The 20,374-nt window shown below is 42.8% G+C and overlaps 1 protein-coding gene across 2 annotated transcripts in view; it reads right to left on the bottom strand.

The window, feature by feature from the left end:
* PLCB1 (phospholipase C beta 1) overlaps nucleotides 1-20,374 on the bottom strand; it is a 2,228,480-nt gene that overhangs the window by 656,745 nt on the left and 1,551,361 nt on the right. For both annotated transcript variants that reach the window (XM_078649524.1, XM_078649525.1), the window contains exons 16-18: nucleotides 17,838-17,934; nucleotides 17,146-17,230; nucleotides 15,392-15,516 (exon numbers count right to left, since the gene is read on the bottom strand). In XM_078649524.1, coding sequence (XP_078505650.1) covers nucleotides 15,392-15,516; nucleotides 17,146-17,230; nucleotides 17,838-17,934 — 307 coding nt within the window. The remainder of the gene's footprint in view (nucleotides 1-15,391; nucleotides 15,517-17,145; nucleotides 17,231-17,837; nucleotides 17,935-20,374) is intronic.

Below are 20,374 nucleotides of genomic sequence, written 5' to 3'. Positions count from 1 at the left end.
TCAAGGGATACCCTCGCTGGTTGCACTCCACAAGGGTAATTCGCTGTGTGAGAAGGCGAAATGGCCATGTCCGCTGTAAAACGTAGCTCCGTGGCCTACTAGACTTTGATGATGGTCCTCTCTACTCAATTCCCTCCCAAGCATAATGTCCAGATGAAATAGAGGAAGGTGCTAATGTACACTCGCTTGCGGGGACCAAGGGCGAGTCTGGACCCACCCCACTGAAGACCCCATGCTTGATGATCCCAAACACTTTTGGGGACTTTGCTGATACATCTTCTTCCAGTTTATTACAGTTTTGTTTAGTATGGTGTTTCCTGCATATCGGAATGATGTACTCCCATGGGGAGGCATAAGAGAGGGAGGTAGTGGGGGTGGTGCAGGGGGCACATTGGGTCAAGTGTGTCACAGGCAACCAGGCGTCTATCTCATTGGGGCACATGGCACTTAACTATATGACATGGATTGTTAGAGGGTTAAACTCCCCCAGCAAGCGGCATCAACTTTGGAAATTCCTCGGGATCACCAAGTGAGTATAGTTGCACTGCAGGAGACAAACCTGAGGAAGGGGGATGACCCCCGGCTATGACACCAATCATTCCCCCTAATTTACAGATCCTCAGCCGCTTGCAAACATAACAGGGTAGCATTATTGGTTCATTTTCAATTACAGGACACCAAGACCAACAGGGAGGGGAGGTCATTGATGGTCAGAGGAGTACTTCAGAGCTGACCCTGTACCAAAGCCATGGTATATGCCCAACACTTGTCAGTCAGAGTTTCTCATCATGGTGCTCACAGCGTTAGAGGGGTTTGCTATTGGGGACATAATTCTCATTGGTTTAATCTTATTGGGACTCCTCACTGGACACCACTCACCCACACAGGTCTTCCATGGGGGTCATCACTACCGAGGTAAACTCTGCCCTGCACCGGCTAGGCTTGCTAGACATATGGAGGTCCTTGTACCCTACAACGCGGTCTTTCTTAGTCAGCAATTACGCCAGGCGGTATCCTTAGCGAAAATACACCCGATTCGTATCTCAGACCATGCCCCTCTTGAAATGATATTCACTTGGCCTGCCCCCACTCTGGGTACCAGAGGTGGTACTTCCCAAATATACTCAGCAGGGAACGTCTCTTTCAGGATGAACTCTGGAAGACGATCAAAGATTTCTTCTTGACTAATGATGACCCCAAGGAGACTTTGTACTCGAATACATAGGATGCATTTAAAGCAGTAATGCGAAGCAAATGTATCTCCCTGGCAACTACAATGCATTAATAACAAACTAAGGAAAGACAGACACTTGAGGGGGAACTCCTGCAGGCTGAGGGGGCCCACAAATCCTGACATTCCATCACTTCACAGAGAAAGGTATCAGCCCTGAAAGGCAAATCGCAAGCAATTTACACCAACAGGGCCAAAAACATACGTCTGCGTCTTAAAGCATTTGTGTGAGAAGTTAGCCTGGCATATGTTGTCCACTATTCTAGTGGGCACCTTGCACCAGTCTAAACGACCCTCATGGTGATGGTTGTAAAGTCAACTTTATAGACCAGCTATCCTAGTGGTAGCAAGGACAAGCAGTCTTAGGCTAAAACTTCAGAGAGCATGTGAAGCCAGCTGTTTTACCATATATAATCTCTTGAATTCCAAATGAAAGGACACCACACAAGGTATATATCAAATATATATGTATTTATTACTAACACAACCCCTCTGCACTCTTTATGAGGTCAGAGTTCGAGATATGTTACAAGTTACTCATTAAGCATACTATACGTTGCACAAATACAATTCTGCCCTAGGGGCCTCACGTACCATATACTAAGTAAGTGGTATGAGAGCCACTTCAGGAATAGTGAATAGGCATAGGGCCTAGGGAATCGCTGGGGCTACACTACAGGACCAAAGGTTTGAAAGTAGGAGACCCACGGGAGACGCGTGCAGTGTGGGACCACAGACGCAAGTTACCATTGACTTACAATGGAGAACAAAGAAGTCACAAAGTTACTTATTTGGGGCACTTCCGGGTGGACTACGGTGAAACTCCTTTAAACTAGGACACTTGGATAGTCAATACCCACGGGAGCACCGGAGTACTTGAGTTACCTCACCCAGGGAAGCCGGGTGCATAGGTGTCTTTTTGTGTCGGGTTTCGTTGATGCTTTCAATGGAGACCTGCAAAAGAAGTGCTGCAGCGGCCGAAGGGAGAGTGTCCGGGTGGATCCAAGGGTGGATCAAGGAGCTGAAGAACCTGAAAGCAGAGGGGACAGAGTCTGGGTCACTAGCCAGTGGCCAGGATGAGACCAGGACGGAACCAGGTGATGTCACGATGCAAACAGGTGAAGAGGTGAAGCTTGTATCTGCAGCCACGAGGACCAGGAGGTGTCGTCAACAACCAGGAGCTGGAGTTAAGCTGTCCCTCAAAGGCTCTAGTTGACTGCGGTGTCGGTATCCGGATTGGACCCAACAAGCCTTGGTAACCGCAACCCACGCAGGAAGTGAATATACGCTTCAGGTCAGACCAGCAAGGTCTGAGGAGCTTCTCTTTTGGAAGGAAGCTGGAGCAAGTCCAGAGAAACCAGGCAAGCATTGAAAATTAAAAGGAACGTCTTCAGGGGGCTCACTAGCCAACGGGCTAGCGACCAGGAAGATGCATTAAGCTGAAATGCAGGAGCGGGCCCCACGCGGCACTCGTGGAGTGTGGAGTACTGAGCTCTGGTGCAGATATTGCTCAGGTCTGGGGCTTTTTGTGCCCCAATGCACAACTGCAAGTTACCTCAGGAGTCAATGCAGTTAGCGATTTGCAGGATGTCCAGGGAGTCTGGTCCCACGTCTCTCGTGTCCGCCACAGATCTCAGCTTTGCTGTGGATGTGGGTCGGAGTCCAAGAAGTCTGGATGTCCAGTCCTGAGTAGCTGAGTCATCGGGTTCCGTTGGGAGCATCGACAAAGCAAACTGGCAAGTTACTGGTGTTGCCTGTTTGAACAGGGTGGTCACTCCTTTACCACAAGGGGGATCTTCTTCAGTCTTCTAGTCAGCATAGAATGTCGAAGTCCAAGAGTTCTGTTTCGTAGTTTCTTTCCAGGGCAATCTGATGTCTCTAGACACAGCTCCTAACTTTATACCAAACTAAGGGGCTGGATTACCTGCTAGGTCCCTCCTATGGGTGCACCCTGAGAAGGAGGTGGTTACACCCCTTTCTCTTTGTCCAGTTTCGCACCAGAGCTGGGGCTGGAGTGCCCCAGCAACTGGTTTGAACCGGGCTATGCATGGAGCACCTTGTGTGCCCAGGCAGTGTCTCATTTTGCAGCCCTCCCTACCCCAATACACTAAAAGCCTGTCTGGGGAGGTGCTAGCACCTCCCAAGGTAGGAAACCTATTGTCCAGGCCTCCCCTGCCGGAGTTTCGTCCAGCAGCAGGAGGTCAGACTCGTGTCTGTGGCAGCAGCATCCATTTTGTGATGCTGAGGCTCTGTTTAACTTTAACCAGGTAAAGCAGTAACCAACATGTCTTCTCCCTCTAGAAGGGTGGAATGCTACCCCCACCAGAATTGGTGGGGGGGGGGGTAGTATTCCAAAGCGTTTGACACCTTACACGACATGTTTTGATAAAGCCAAACCAAAGTTAGCATTTAACCGCGAGGATTATAATGCACTTAGGAGTATATGGTGTGGCTATATCATAGAACAGCTATACGGACATGGTTCTGAAAGCTGCAGAGGGGCTAAGCTCATGCTAGGGCACCCTCTCATATAAAACCAAGCACTCTGCCTCCAGGATTGTTAAGGCCTGCCATAGGAGTGACTTATAGGTATATATGTGTCTATATATAAGGGTAGATATAGGTATACTATATCTAAGCAAGAGGTGATTACAACACCTTGCCCAAGCTGAGTGATAAGCCTGTGGTGTCAGTTTGGATGGCCAGCCAGAGGTGACATAATACATGCTGCAGCCCCTGGTAGGCCTTGGATATACCTATGCCCTGGGTACCTATGGTACACTATACAGGGGCTCACAAAGGTGACCCAATACCCAATCAGGTATGCACCTAAAGTACATGGAGTCCATTTTACAGAGAGAGCAGATAGCCTGGGGCCTTGAATAGCAGGACTCCAGGCCAACTAAGTCAAAAAACAGTTAAACACTAGGCAAAAAAGTTGGGGTAACCATGTAGTCATATATCCACCTTCCTACAATTTGGTTATGAGTGTAATAACAAAATTGGTTCCCTATTGGCGAGGCAATTATGGGCCAAACAGGAGAAGGAGTACATAGGACAGGTCAGTGATGAGCTGGGCGAGAGTCATTTTATTGAGGAAGGAAAGGCCAGGGCTTTCTGTGACATTTACAACAGATTGTATACTGCGGACTCATTGGATGAGTGTGACTTGTCTCAGTACCTGGACTCACTGATCTTTCCGCAGGTTTCCCCCACCACCAATGAGACACTTAGCCCATCTCGAGGGAGGAAGTCCAAAAAGCAATGGATTCCCTAAAACCCCACAAAGCTCGGGTCACCGACGGCTCTAACATGCAGTTCTCCAGAACATTTGGAGCCGACCTGACGTCCCACTTAATCGACCTTTACAACACAATAGCGGCCTCCCAAGACGTGTCCCCATCGATGGGGGGGGGGGGCAATAATTACAGTAATCCCCAAACCAGGGAAAAACCTTCACCTGTGCACTTCATATAGACCAATAGCCCTCAGAAATCTTGGCGAAAAATGATACCTAATAATTCTGGCTAAAAGACTGGAAGCGGTCCTCCCGGAATTGATCTACCCCGATCAATCAGGGCTTGTCATGGGCCGTCAGAGCCATGATAACCTACGCGGGGTTATCCACTTACTAGATCTGGGAATGATAAAGGCTAATTATCACAGATCTTGATCCCGAGTACTAGTCAATTGAATGGAGTTAGACTTCTTCGACCTAATGAGGGGGACGAGACAGGGATGACCCCTCTTGCCCATGCTGTTCGCATTATGCATAGAACTGCTAGCAGCGCACATAAAGGCCAACCTGGAAATCCGGGACATCCAGTTTGGTTCGGACAAACATAAAATATTGCTGTTTGCAGACTATATCCTACTACCTATTTTGGATTCACACACCTCCTTCCCGGCCCTTCAATCAGAACTCAGAGGCTTTAAACATGTGGCAGGCCTTTAAGTCAATCTCTGGAAATTCTTCTTAGTCAATCTGTCAATGCCCGCATTGGAGATGGAAGGTATTGCAGCCACCTCACCCTTTCAATGTGTCAAAAAAGAAATGACCTATTTGGGCATCAAAAGCACCCCAATGCAACTGACCTACATAAAGCTAACATACCTTCCTTTCTACGGCAGCTCAAGTCAGACCTTAAGAGATGGGCAACTGCTTACATCACCTGGAATGGCCGTATGAATGTGGTTAAGATGACAGTACTTCTGTTCCAGGGACTACCAATCACGATAAACAGAGAAATCTATGCAGAGTTACATTCTTTGGTCACAACATCTATTTGGCAGGGATGTAGGGCTCAATTATCCCACAGACTGTTGACCAGAGCACGATCTGTAGGGGGGCAAGCACTTCCAGACTTTTTAATCTACTATAGGGCAGCCCAGCCCAGAGTTATTTCGGAATGGTCCCTCAGAGTCTCAGACAAATACTGGCTCCAGATTGATAGGGCATTGATGGGCAGGACCATATTGGATTTACTGTGGAAGCCTAAAGAGGACAGACCAAAGAATGCCTATCTTAGCATACCCACAGCTACACTTAGAGTATGGGACACCATCACTAAGTCACAGGCTCTGACGATGTTTCCATCCCCATACACACCTATCCGTTTCAACCCAGAATTCCCTGCATCTCTCTCTGAGGGTCCCTTTGATAAGTGGCGGTCTGGAGGCTGTCTCATGACTTCAAACATGCTTCAACAAGGGGAGGTTCGCACCTTTGAAAACTGCTGCTGCAACTTCAACTTTCCACAATCTGAGGAATTTCACTATATTCAGTAAACCACTGGGAATTGCAACCACACATGCAACTTGCAGCCACCATTGACTTACTTTCAATTGAGAACTTTGTGCAGAGTGGGGGCACAGCCAGGGCTTCATATCTTTCCTCTCTGTGCTTTTTCTTACCACTAGACCCTTACCGGTCCACTGACATGTGTCATTCTGGGAAACCACATTAGACACTTCTGTACCAGAAAAGCAATGGGGTACAGTCTATAAGGACATATCTAAGTTTAATCACTCCTTGACCTTAAGGAAAGCACATAACAAGATCTTATATGATTGGTACCTATATCCCAAGAAGCTGCACACACTGTTTCCAAACACCTTTGACAGATGCTGGTGAGGATGTGGGATGCTGTGGTACTTCTGACACATATGGTGTGATTGTCCCTCTATTCAACCCTTCTGGAAAGAAATCCTCCCTCAGATTAGAAAGATATTGGGTTACCCGATATTAGAATCCCCGGAACATGTCTTGCTGGGCCTGCTCGGCCCTACCCTGAAGCATCTCTCACTGGAAGACCAATCCTTTACCTAGCTGTATTTGGGAGCGGCCACGATGGCAGTGGACGTGGCATGGAAGAAACCGGAGGCCCCTCCCTCTCCTAGTGGCACTCCCAGTTATGGCAGACCCTAGCCCTTGAACACAAGACAGATATCATGGAAGATTTGCGCAAAGGGTTTGACTATGTATAGGGCTCCTTGGTTGGGTTCTTGTCAGAGGGGCTACCTATCTTCTCCTGCCAACCTTGACTGCGTGTTCTCCAACACGTCCAGACGTAGTTGCTCCCTGCCCCTGAGGTGACCCCGCCAGGGTCCTATGAAATTTATGAAATGTACCTCCCCTCCCCTGTAATGAGGAAGATTACTCTTCATTTACGTAGGCCAATACTTGGCATGCAGAATGTGTTGTTAAATTTCGTATTATTTTCTCTTTGTTTCTGTTAGTCTTTTTCCCATGCCGGGTGCAACAGAGCACACATTGATGATTAGAGCAGTGCTGTACGAAGTTAGTAACACTGCACTCAATCTTACCAATTTGATGCCGAGTCCTTTTGGACCTGCTGAGCCTTCCTATGGCTATAAAATGCACTTGGCTTACTCACATGCTATGTTATACTGTTTTGTGTTGATACCCCAGGGAAAGTACAATAAGAACAGTTTGACAAAAAAGATTAGCCACGGGGGGTTGTGCCAGATGTAAGTCCAATATTATGTCAGTCGGACAGTTTATGCACCAGAACACAGGTTTTAGTTGTGTAGCATCCTCTTTGCAAAAGGTGGGCCTCCAGTGGTCACTGAGTTCAGATAGCCAAACAGGTCACATTTAGCAAGCTGGAGTATCTCTGTAACTTTTTCAATTGGATATTAGTACTCAATGCTGTTGATTTCTTTGGGGGAACAAGAGGAAGATGATGATACCACAGCCCATTTGCAGTAGTATGATTGGAAATCCCCTATGAAGGCTAGATAACAGAGAATGAAAATATGATGGAATCAGTCCAACTACTGCTTTAAATCTAGTCACCAGACCAGATCCAATGTTCTTAAAAAGCTGCACAACACCAGTTGTTACAGAAGAATTGAACATCATTTGAACACTATCTGCAAAATGCATTGGGTATTGTGTGTGTAAGCAGCTGAAATTCTGATCCAGTTTTGGCTGTCTGCAGATTATAAACTTCAACCGCTGATTTCAAAGGGACTTCTTTTTATAAATGACAATAGTTTGTTCAAATCACCAAAATGCATAGATTTCATTTTTATACTAGGCTAACGGATGTTTCTAATGAGATTTCTAGGATGAGGCTACAAGGTCCTTTCACAATAGTGTACTGGTTCTGAAATCGTTATCAGGTATGGCTGCCCAGGTTCCAACCCACAGCATGTAACATTGGTTATTTAAATGTTCATGGTGTAGAGTAATAAAGTCAAGGGGGAACAGATAAGATACAATTCAACCCTGGCATAAAAACACTACACATTGTGTGCAGAGGTATGATGTCAACAGAAGGGAGTGTCCAAAAGTATTTCTGCAATTTGATGTACTGATATACACAAGGTCATCCTCCTTTTCAGTGAAAGATGTGTGGGTAAAAGGGAATTTCGATGAATGGAACAGTTGTGAATTGTGCAAGGTTTCATACCAACCAATAGATTTATATTTTTGACAATCATGAAAATGAAAGGTTGTTATGGGTAAGCAGATAATACAGTTTATTAGCCACGGTATTGGTGGTGTATCGCTGACTGCAAAAGGTGCATCTTCAAATTATTCTAAACTTAATAGAGTGTATGAGGATTCTTTGTTTGCTATTGATTTTTGAGTGAGTACCCAATTGCATGGTTTTGATAATACTGTTTAATTAAGAAGTTGTCAAGGCAGCAAGCATGATGTGTTTCTAATGCCCAAATTAGTTGCCTAATTGCTCTCAACTGAGCCTGCACACGTAACAATTTTAGATCTTGTTTCATGAGGTGTGAAGCTGAGGACGAATACGATTTAGTGAGTAACTCTTAGAATGCATGTTCATTCCATTGTCGATTACTTTAAAAGCATTTTGCATGTCTTCTTGATCTATTTGCCTAATTCTTTCTGCAGCTTCTTTTTCAGAATATTTACTTAATTAGTTATGGATGGCATATGTTGCTGTAGTAAGGAATCTTTAATTTCTTTGAGGAGGTGGCCCAAGAAGAAAGTAAGAAAAAATCATATTTTGATTAATGGAAGAGAAGTCTTCCTTCACAGCTGAGAGACTAGAGTGTTTTAGCAATCGTTGGCATAACTTGCCTACAGTGTATGTGGTAGCCACTACAGGTGGTCATGTATTGTAATGTGGATCAGGAAGATTGCGTTTGGTTCCAGGAGTGTTGGAAAAGAAATGCTGCATGTATGTTTCAGAATTATAAGCCCACACTTTCAACAGAGAATTGTTTTGAATTATAAGTTCCATTCTGTATCATATTATTTATATCTGATTCTGAATAAGTCATTCGAAATTTCCGATCATTGAACCTAGTCAGATTGACCTTTGGAATATAAGTTTTTGTTTAAATCCTTCATTGTTTTGAATCCCAGACATGTATCTTGCGGGATAGTTTTGCTTAGAAACATAATTTCTTTTGGTATTCTACAGGTTTGAATGGCTTATTTATCTTGTATCTGCCAGGATGTGGTTACCTAAATGCTTTTCTCATCAACATTTGCTTTACAATACTCATATCCTTGAATAAACAGGTTTTGACTAAATTCAGTGGAGTAAATCAACTTGTTGGTAGTAATTCGATTTTTCAGAAAATGCTGTGGCTTCTGTGTGAAATAGAAGGCTGAAGGCTGTGACCTGTCAGCACTCAGAAAGTGAAGACATTTCTATAACAAATTAGAATGGCTCTCAAGAGGCGGAGCCTGACAATGTTCCCATCGTGTGTAATTGTAAATTTCTCTAGGATAACTGGTCCTATGTATGAAATAATGTGCATAATGCAGATAGAAATATATATTTTTTTAATTTGCTGAATTCGAATAAGGATTTTCATTATTCAAAGTAGCATATGCCTGCAAATCAGACACCATTCTTTAAACAGTATCAATGTCCCAATCATCTGAAAGAAAGCTGGGCATTATAAATGCATGCATTGACATTTTTATCACATAAGGCAATTTAAATGTTTCAGTTCGTCCCATAATTTGATATGGAACTTTTACCCAATCTTTCCTCAGGCACATGATCAACTATAATGTTTGCAGCATAGAACCCTCTTCAGGTTCTGTGGGATGAGGAGTGAGGCTGTAGTTCATGAACCACAGTTAATGCAATTGTTCTTGCAGGGACAAAATGTCAGATGAGTAGCAGGAGACCTACAAATATCAATGACAACCACATGATGAGAAGAAAAGTTCCTAGAGCAATCCAGGCATAGGGCCACGGAGGAATCATATACATATCCACTGACAAGTGTGAAGCAGTCTTTGGCAATGAGTGGCTATGAAAGGGGTTAAAAATCTTCTGAGAAATATCCAGAGTCATTTTTAGTATCACTTGTCTCTCAGGACTCTCAAAAGGATATCAGTTCAAATGGTTTTGCATCAGGTTGAATTTCATAGTAGACCATGGATCTGTGCTGGACAGTAGCCAATGTCATATCAGCAGCATCAGCTGTGTTTGTTGCACTCAGCATGCTGCGTAGTTTGTTTAACTCAAGCATCCCTCCCTGGGAACTCAAGCTATTACTTAGTCGTTCAGGGGTTGGGTGTTCAGATTTGCGAGAGGCTGGGAGGCACTACTCTGAATCCTTCTTGGTGTCTGCTGTGACTGACTGTAGAGGACTGGCCACATGGTGTTTTTTTTTAACATGCTCGATGGACACCTGTCTGTTTCTTCTTGATCCAGGCAGAGGAGGTACTGTTGCCTTTTACCCCAAAAACACTGGCAGTGGTCTGTAGGATGGTTCAAGAGTTTGCTTGTTGTCTTTTTTCCTTTTGTACTAGATCCCCAACATTGATAACCCACCGTCAGCAGCATTAATAACCTTCTATTCACAGGTGGCAGTGGCAGAGTGGTTTGCGTTAGACAACATGTCTCTGACTTCTTGGATACTCTGTAAACATTCAAACATTTTTCAAAGTCAAATTTATCTTCATCCACCACCTTCCCAGAATGAACTAAGCCAGGCACATACATAGGAACTCCGAATAGTACTTCATATGAGTGCGTCCTCCCAAACTTCGTCTAGGCAAGTTAGTCAATGCTATCTGAACTCCATACAGATTATGGTACCAACTAAGACCTTAACTTAATACCCAGTCAAAGTTGTTTTATCATGCCAATGCTCCTCTCTACAATGCCATTTGATTAAGCTTTGAATGGGTTGCCGAATTGCTGACAAACTCCCAGAGCAGACATTGAGTCTCTGTAAGCCTTGGAAGCAAACGCAGGACTGTTATCTGAATTAAATGAATGGACTGCCCAAATGACACTAGGCCTTGCAAATCTTTTATGACTGCTGAAGCCTTTGCCTTTCTCTGAGGGCAAACCCATGGGAAATGAGAACATTAATCAATAACTACCAATATGTACTTATAGTGGATAGCTGGATATAGGGGACTAGTGTGAATCAAATAAATCACTCGAAAGGGGATTTTTGAGAACATGAGGTTGAGCTGGCTATGATCTTTTGCCAGCAGAGAGTTTAATCTGCTGACAAAATGTCACACTTTTCAACATAGTCCCTAATTTGTTTATATAAATTAGGCCACCAGTAGCACTCCTGAAGCATTTCTACAGTTGCATTCATTCCTGCATATGTAGAGGCCAACCCCTGTTGTGTTTAATTTATTAATTCTAATTTATACAGATTATTAGGTATTAGCCTGTTCCCACTCCTGGGATTGTAACTACCAGAATGTTTTCTGAATTGAAGGTGTACAAATATTTGGGAGGAAAAACTGCATGAGTTTTCCCAGCTTGCTTAGTTAAATTTATGACTTTTAAAATATCTGTGTCGATCTTCATTTGAGATCTGGCTATGACTACTACTTGGACAGTCTGAATTGCAACTTTTGCTGTTAGGTCAGCTGCACAGATCCCTTTAACGGGAATTCCACTATGGTAATGGCCCAAAGTGTGCCTCACATGGACCAATGGAAGCTTGTAAAACAGCTACCTTTCCCCAAAGCTGTATGTTTTGTACAGGCTTTCCCTTTGAATCCTTCAATCTAATCAACTGAAAATATAGCAAATCAACATTTTAAACTTTCACCCAGAAAGTCGAGCTGGACACAATATAGTGAGAACTGATGAGTCCGTCATTTGTAATGCAAGGTGCAGGGCATGTAATTCTGCATGTTGTGGAGTACTGTCACGTAAGAGTTTGGTGTCAAGTGTGTTGTGGGATGAACTCACCATCCTTCACTACACCTTGCACTTCTGCGCAGGCTGTGAAGTACTTACATGTAGATCCTACTGCAGGTTGGGCCGAGCCATCTGTGTAAAAGTTGCCTTGGTAAGAATCAACAGGTAAAGTGTATTCTGAGTCGGCACAGTATCAAGTTCATATTGGAGAAAAACTTGTGAACAAAGAGAGGGATCATACTAATACTTTATCTCCACTGCACTTACAGAAGCAACCCAGAAAGCCATTTCATCATGCTTCACAGGTGCTTTTCCCATGATAGCATTTATATTCTGTATACCAATGGTCTGTATTTGTGTGGTAGCGGCAGGTCCGGCTGTGACAGCAGGTCTGGAGCTCAAAGTACATTGCAAAAACTGCACAAGTCTCCCGTATAAGGCAACTGTGTAATGGGGAAACATCCTTTACAACGCAACTTTTACCACGCAGTGCCTTTACGACGCAACTTTTACAACGGAAACCATTACAACGCATTGCGCTGGGGGGCGCTCTAGGATAGGGAATAGGTTTAATGTACTATCCAACACCTTCCCTACTATCCACGGGGACTGGAGTTGGAATGGTAAATTAAACTATTCACTATCCAGCTCCCCAAAGCACTATGCGTTGTAATGGTATGCGTTGTAAAACTTGCGATGTAAAAGCATGCGTGGTAAAATCATGCGTTGTAATGTCGTACATCCGTGTAATGTAATACCCCTACTACCTCCGTATCGGATGGAGTTTCATGGCGAGGAACGGGAGTGTAAACAGCAAAGTCTAGCCTCGAGGCCCCATCAATGCTCAGAGGCCCAAAATGAATATGTTTGTGCATGTGTGGCCACTGACCAGCAAAACAGTTTTGGTGCTCTTGATTACTTAAAGGGATTTCCAAAAATTGGTTAGCCCCATAATGCTTAGGCAGATCTACCACTGTATATTATTGAAGCTGCCCTGAGCCAGTGTCAATAGGCTCAAACTCCACCCACCTCAAATGCATATGCTAGTTGTGCAGCTATCACAAATGTAACTGCCCCCCCTCTCATCAGGGATACCTCAAGCTTTGAGGTGTTGAATAACTGCTTCCCTGCAATTGGCCCCTATAACAATAGGTGGTGCCATGATGAATGGATTAAATTTGCAATTGAAATCAAAGAATTCGAAAACCCACAGAAAAGGGAATAACCTTTTATCAGTCAAACTTGACAAACCTACAGAAATAAGAAATAGGTGCTCCCTCATTAACTATAGAAGGTAAAAATAATTACTACAGACATCTCTCTAATGACATAATAAAGGTGCAGATGTGTGTAATAGGTGCAAATGAGTCAAGGTGTAACTGTAAGATATGAACCCCATGTTTGGCGCCAACTGTAGCGTGAGTTACGATTTTGACATAACTCTACAATGTGTGCTTTCCCACCCCTATGTGTCATGCTGGACTTGGTTCAATTCAATGCACAGGTTAGGAATGTGAAGGGCAAGGTATTGTAAGCTTGCAAAACAATATTCAATGTGTAGTTGACAAAGAAGTATTGCTTTTAGGTTACTAACAATGCCATAAAGGTATCAGGGACCTTATGGAAACAGTAAAAACCTTTATTTCATTATTCACAGTATCACACATATTGTACTAAGAAGAATTATCACTTTTAAGTTAAAAGCATTTATTACTACAGCAACAATCTATTTCTCAGTACATCTAAAACAACTACACAGAATATTTAAAAAACACAACAAGACACGTTTTAAGTAACAAAAATATTATGAACATTTCCGCATTTTTAAAATCTCATTAAAATTCCAGCTAGATCCTAAGACCCTAATGCCTACTTCTATGCGGTATACTATGAAAGCATGAAAGGCAGAGAAATATGTAATCTAATGCTTGTTAGGGAGAAGAGATGTACTGCATACCATGTTGAGAGTAAAGACTGTCTTTATCAACGGGGGCATGAAGACAGTGTTCCCGGCGAAGGGCAAACACCCACTGCAGTAGCAGTCAGTCAGTTTTCTTCTAGCCTTGGCTTTCTCAGCTTCAATTTTCAGGTGAGATGTATCATCTGCAATGTGTGAGTGTGCTGGCTGCAAGTGAGATCGTCTTTGTCAGAATCTCTGGTGACAATCTGGGCAAAGGACCTCTCCTGACAAGTGGTCAAGTGACAGTCCTTATATCCCCAATCTTATCAGAAATTGGATGTTCTGACATAATCTTATGAATGTATGACATAGATTATGTGCATCAAGGTATGAGTCCCAGACATTTCTTTATGAACATATAAGGCAAAAGGTTGTCAATTTAGACTACATTATTTTTGTTATTGTCTGTATGTGTTCTTGCTTGACCTTCACATGGTGAGGAGTAGACATTTGACTCAGGCAAATGTTGCATTAGATGTATCTATGTCAGTAATGAAAAAACGTTGATGCTATCACAGTTCCTAGAATGATAAGGTTTGACAACATCTGCGTTTAAAGGCACACATGACAAAGATTCTTCATATATCAAGGAATATGGCAGCTTCTATTGTCTAAGTTAAGAAAGATAGTGGTCACCATGTATTTTAAGATGGAGTCAGGCCTAAATAATATGGAGTTGACCTAAGGGACTTTACGCCACAATCAAGCAATTAATGCTTTCATATTCAGAAAGATATTTGTGTAAATAGGACTTCAAAACATGCTGATTGGATATTCAATTCAGCAAGTGAAAAGGGAGGTGAATCTGAAAAAGATGGGTTCGGATTTCAGCAGCTATTCAGTAAAAGTTCTGCTGAAATGTAACTGCTGTAAATAGAGAGCAGGCAAACAATGGAGGGGATAGTAGTAAATCAGGAAAGCAAAATGGGCAGCAGATGAGGGAATGGAAAGATGGCCACTGAAAGCAGAGCAAAGGTTAGCTGAGCAGTTCATAAGCATCTCCTCCAGCGGTTAGTGTAGAAAGAAGCAAGATGGATGGCAATGTGCAAATGTTAAAAGAGGCTCCACGGCACACTGGACTAAAGGCTGATAGTATCTCTACACAGACAGTCTAGGAACCAACTCTCAGGGAACATGGAAGACTGGGAATCAGAGCCAGCCTTGGCAAAAGGTTCAAACCAGCCCTGCTCAATTGTTTAGTCATTCTCGCTTTCCATCAATCCATTTTCTGTTCCTCTTCTTTTGTACTCTCGTTTTCCTCCCTCTCTCACTGATCTTTCCCCCATTCTCTTTCTTGCCCTCCTCTCTCTGTCTCTCTTTGTTGTCACCCCCACTGTGTCCACTGGAATAAAGTGAGAGATGTGCTTGCTACTTACAAAACCCGCATTTCAATGGCCCGACCCACCGGGGAAATGCCCTGTGAGATACAAGGCCAATACAGCCCTCCAAGAGAATGACAGATCAGAGATATGGCACCTGTGATAGACCATATCTGCCATGCAAGCAATATAAAGGGAAACATAAACCAAAAGTTGTGATTTAAAAATGTCACCTTACCTATTGTTTGGAAGTTAAGCGCAACCATCTGACAACCAGCATTCCAGAAAACTTGAGGCATATAATTTGAAGAATCAACTCGCGTTCCCTTTGGATAGATCCGGCTAAGCTGCATTTTGTTATATCTTAATAATAATGGTTAAGAAATATAGGGCCATATGTATGAACACATTTTTCCATAGAGACAAAACGGGTAAAACCCTTTGATACTTCTGGCCCATAGAATTTTCCATGCCAAAGGTTAATATTTCAGTTCTATTTTCATATAACAAAAACATAGGAAATACAGTGTATAATTTTCATAAAAACACAGCATGTCAATCTCTCAATTGTTACTTCATTAGTATTATTAACACGTTTTAGAAGATAACTTTGGAAGAGGTAGTTAATTAAGGTGAGTGGAATGTTTGAATATTAGGGTATTGGTAGAGAGGATACAGTCTTGATGTGACTGCCTTCACACAAGGTCCAAACAGTCTGAGCCACAAAAAATAAACTGGTTCTTCTATTAATCTTTGGCAACTTGCCTAAAATAAGACTTTTCTCAGAGAAAAAGTTTTCCTCAGAGACAACAAATGAAAAAATGTAATTGCACAAATGAATAGATGGGATTCGCAAAGCATTAAAAAGAGAAATTTTGAAAAAGTAAAAATTCCTAAAATGCTGGTATTGCCTCCCCTGCTAGATAGTTAACGTTTTTTCCTTAATCATGCTCTAAGACTGAAAATGGAGCTGCACAGAAATTGTATTATTTTCTACAGGGGGTTTACCCAGCATTTATTACTTCACCTAGAAGAGCAGACAATGTTATGACTTGGCAGAGTGGCATGGCAAAGGCAATGGTAAGTGACGTTTACCATGCAGGTGATATCACACATTACATTTCAAGGGTGGCCATTACCATGCAGGTAATTACGCTGCATTGCATTTTATATCACTTATCGCTGAGCAGTACCATTCAAAAAAGTGTTTTGTTAAGTACTTCAAATAAAAGGATTAAGGAGCAGTAGGGAGTGTAAGTAGTTTAAAAAGTCATGAATTGGTAAGTGTATCGGGTTGTAAGGGTGTTTAGGTTTTTAGGGTTCAGGGAAGAGGGTAGAAAGGGTTATAAGGGTTGTTTAGGGTTCAGGAATGAGTAAGGGTATGGGGTAGCAAGGAGTTGAGGGATGACTAAGGGTAGGCGGTAGTAAGCGTGTTTTAACAATAGGTATATATATATATTTAGAGGTTAGCAAACACAAGGAGATAATGGACGGAGCGCTGAAACTTTTCAGACACTTACCCACAGTCACAGATCTGGGTTGAATTCATCAATGGAGCATATTATCAAGAAACGGAGTTAAAATTATCGCCACTTTAGCTGCAGAAAACTGCTGCTAAAGCGGCGATAATGGGCTTGATAATATGCTCTTGAGAATTCCAATAGAAGCCCATGTTCTGGTGTCAACATGGGCTTCTATGAGAATTCTCTACGACATATTATCCAGCCCATTATCGCCGCTTTAGAGGCAGTTTTCGGCCAGTAAAGCGGTGATCATTTTAAATCCGTGCTTGATAATATGCCCCATTGTTCTTTATCTCACTTCGCCACCTCAGTTCAGACCCAGCTATATGCAAATAAGTCTTGACCATGTGCCTCATGGGAACAGTCCAGCTCGAACTGCCAGGCCAGGTCTTACCTGAACTGGAAACAAGCATCCTGGTACCGGTTTCTTGGTATTTAGAGTTTACACAATTCTTCAAATAAAGGATACTCCACAAATTCTACAGGAGATTTTGTTAGTTGCTCAAGACCCTTGGTTTCCACAAAGGAAGACATTTCAAAACTCTTGTTACGCTCTGTAAAAAAAAGGAAAATTAATCATAAATAAAGCAGCTCAGTGAAGTGTACATGTTAAGGAGTTATTATCGAAAGAGGACAGCAAAATAAATTGAAAAAATGTCATATTTGGTCAAGCAACATGGTACTCTTCTTTTATTGAATCAACTGAGAGTGTTTCTCTTCAATACCGTACAGCAGATTGGGTTACATCAGTATTTTCAGATATGTAGACATTCTGAGCAAGTAGAATATTTTAAATGCAGAGACATAAGGGATATGTTTATAACATGCCAATGATCAGAGTACAGCAAGAAAAAGTAGAAAATCTACTCCCTTGGCCATCCACCTACATTTGCCTGTACATCATACCATTTTCAGTATAGAATCTAATGTTTGAGAATCTCCTGCTGCATGAAAAACATTTCAAGCAAATGTTCTGCTGTTGCTTAGGACGAGGTCTGCACTATATTAAAAGCTCGATAAAATATGTGTTCACTTTTCATACTTTGATATCGACTGAACATTAATAGTTGTCAAAGGCTCAAGGTAGCTGCTAGATCATCCTTTCTTCTCTAGAAATGACATCAGAATGAAACACGGGATTTTATTAGAACCACAACTTACTTTTAGACATCTCAAAAGTTTCAAACTTCACTGGCTGGATGTAGTTAACCAAGTTTGACATTTCTTCAGTGGCGCTAGCTTCGTTTCCTGCTGTTCCCTGAAACATCGAGAAAAGCACTATACATAAGAATTCATGTCAGTATTCCTGGACAAGTAGAGTAGTTTCACAGCATTAGTCCATAAAAATAATTCCACATCTGCAAGAAGTATCCCACAATCAACAGTTACATTCTGGTTGCTTTCTAGACACGTGGTGTATGGGGATGTCTCTAATATTGATGGGGGGTTGGGAGACTGGTTTCAGATGCTTTTGGCTGTACTTTTTAAAGATCCTCTCAACCTAAGATCTGGGATCCATCCCATCGTATTGTTAACAAGTAACAAAATTGCACATCCTACAGAACTTTTCATTTTGGCTACACCTTTTTATCCCTACTGTCTGCAACTCCCTCTGTCTATTCTGTTTGTTTTGCCAGGGGAGGCTCTACAGTAGTGTAGTGGTGCTCGAACTATGAGGCTTCTGCATCTTTATTCCCCATACCTACAGGGTACCAGCAAAAAGCAGAATATTTTTCGTTTTTCATTTATAATATATAAAAAATGCAGCTGTCTCCCCATTTTGAGAGAGGCAAGCAAACACTGCTTTCGACAAGGGAAAAGTATAAGCACACTGCTGTGGAAGGTGTGGTGACGATGAATGATCAGCAACAGGTGTCTGGGGTGAGTTCACAGTTACAAAGTCTTCCAGTTTTGAGGAAACACAGATGCATACATGTGGATTGGCAATCATCAATAACCCAGTCGTTCATTTTTACAAGTCTCACATAGGATGAAGCATTGGGGTGAATAGTCAGTCTATATGTTGTGTAAATAATAAATGAAACTCTCAGGACTGAATCCGTGCACTGCTGAGATTTTCAAATTGAGTACTGTTGAGTTGGTCGAATGTTATATTTCCTATGTTCTGCTCTGAAAACTAACAGGACTGTCAATCATTATATAAAAATAAATTGTCACTAAAATACACATTTTACTATGTTAAATATTATTGTAGTAGACGTACTTTGTACAATTAGCAATCATTATACACTACTAATGGTAGAGCTATAAAATAAAGACCTTGGGGCAGATTTACAAGCCCCTTGCGCTGCCAGTACGTCACTTTTTGTGATGCACTGGCAGCGCATTTCTCTGCCCCATATTTTCAAGGACAGGAAAAGCCATCCTGGGTGGGTTTTCCTGTCCTTGTAAATATGTCTCCTTTACACAAAGCACTTTGCATGAAAGGGGTGTTCCATAGCTGTTGCTGTGGGTGTTCCCACGCAACACCCTTGGAACCAGACACATTTCCAGATTTACGAGGATTCGTAAACTTGGAAATTCGGGTGGCGTAGCGAGACACAGCGAGGAAAAATGGTTTCATATTGCCTCGTTTATTTCCTCTTTCAATGCGTGTTGCATTCTACAGCATGTATTGAAAGAAGAAAATGCCTGTAGTGATTGTTTTTGTGCAGGAAGGTGCCCCTTCCTGCACCAAAACAATCTCCCCATGACGCAGGCATCCTTGCACCATGGTGCAAGGGTGCCTGCGTCGGGGCATGGCAGCTGTTTGTGCGCCAGCGCAGGGGAGAGCACAGGAATGTGGCATATCTTTGTAAATATGTTGCATTCCTGTGCTCTGAAAGTGCTGCAGCATGGCGCAGCCAAAGGACTTGCGTTGCCATACTGCGGCACTTTCTCGTAAATCTGACACCTTGTCTTGAATTTGTTTGCTTTGTCACCAGACAGTTGAGGCAGCAGCGACACCCCGCTTGAAGCTGCTCCGTATTTCACAGTGCAGGCGGCAGACAACATGCGTCACCTGTCTTCACTTGAACAAAGGGACAGTGATCATCCTGTAGGTATCTGCGGTGAGTGACTGCGCCCTCCTGCAGATGGGCGACTGGGGGAGAACATAGGACCCTCTTTGCCCCCTCTAGAGGGCTGCCTTCATGGGGTGCACTAACAGTGCACCACCGATTTGTGGACGCAGAGGCAAAGTGATTCACTCATTTGCATGAGGCCATGCCTCCATGCAAATGAGGAACACCCTCTCAAGATGGAGCTAGCGCTACATGTGTGCAAGCACTATCAGTATTACAGCAGTTGCTGCACAGGTATGTGCTGCCTTTTCTGCAACACTACAGTGCCAACGGGGTGCAGAAAATGGGTCCAAACACCTGTTGGGTCCTCGGGACACTGCATGTTGACAGCCTTATTTCACTGAAGCAAATGCCACCTCTACAGTGGGAGATGTTTCAGTTACTACAAATACAGTCACAGAGAGTCTACCATGCCAATGTGGCACATCAGACCAGCTGGTACTTTTTCATACTCTGAAGACAGACCTTCAAAGTAACTAATTATTTTAGGGGAAAAAAATCATGACATTCATTGGATACTTTCTCCAAGCTCGTACAGGACATTTTTAAAGTTTTTCTTGTCTAGACAAGAAAAATACATGAAGACAATGAGTCTTTTTATACACTTTTTGAGGG

Source organism: Lissotriton helveticus, chromosome 6 (genome assembly GCF_964261635.1).
Source record: "Lissotriton helveticus chromosome 6, aLisHel1.1, whole genome shotgun sequence".
NCBI classification, from domain to species: Eukaryota; Metazoa; Chordata; class Amphibia; order Caudata; family Salamandridae; genus Lissotriton; species Lissotriton helveticus.
The sequence above is the reverse complement of the archived record's forward strand: the minus strand, read 5'-3'. Positions and strand labels throughout refer to the sequence as shown.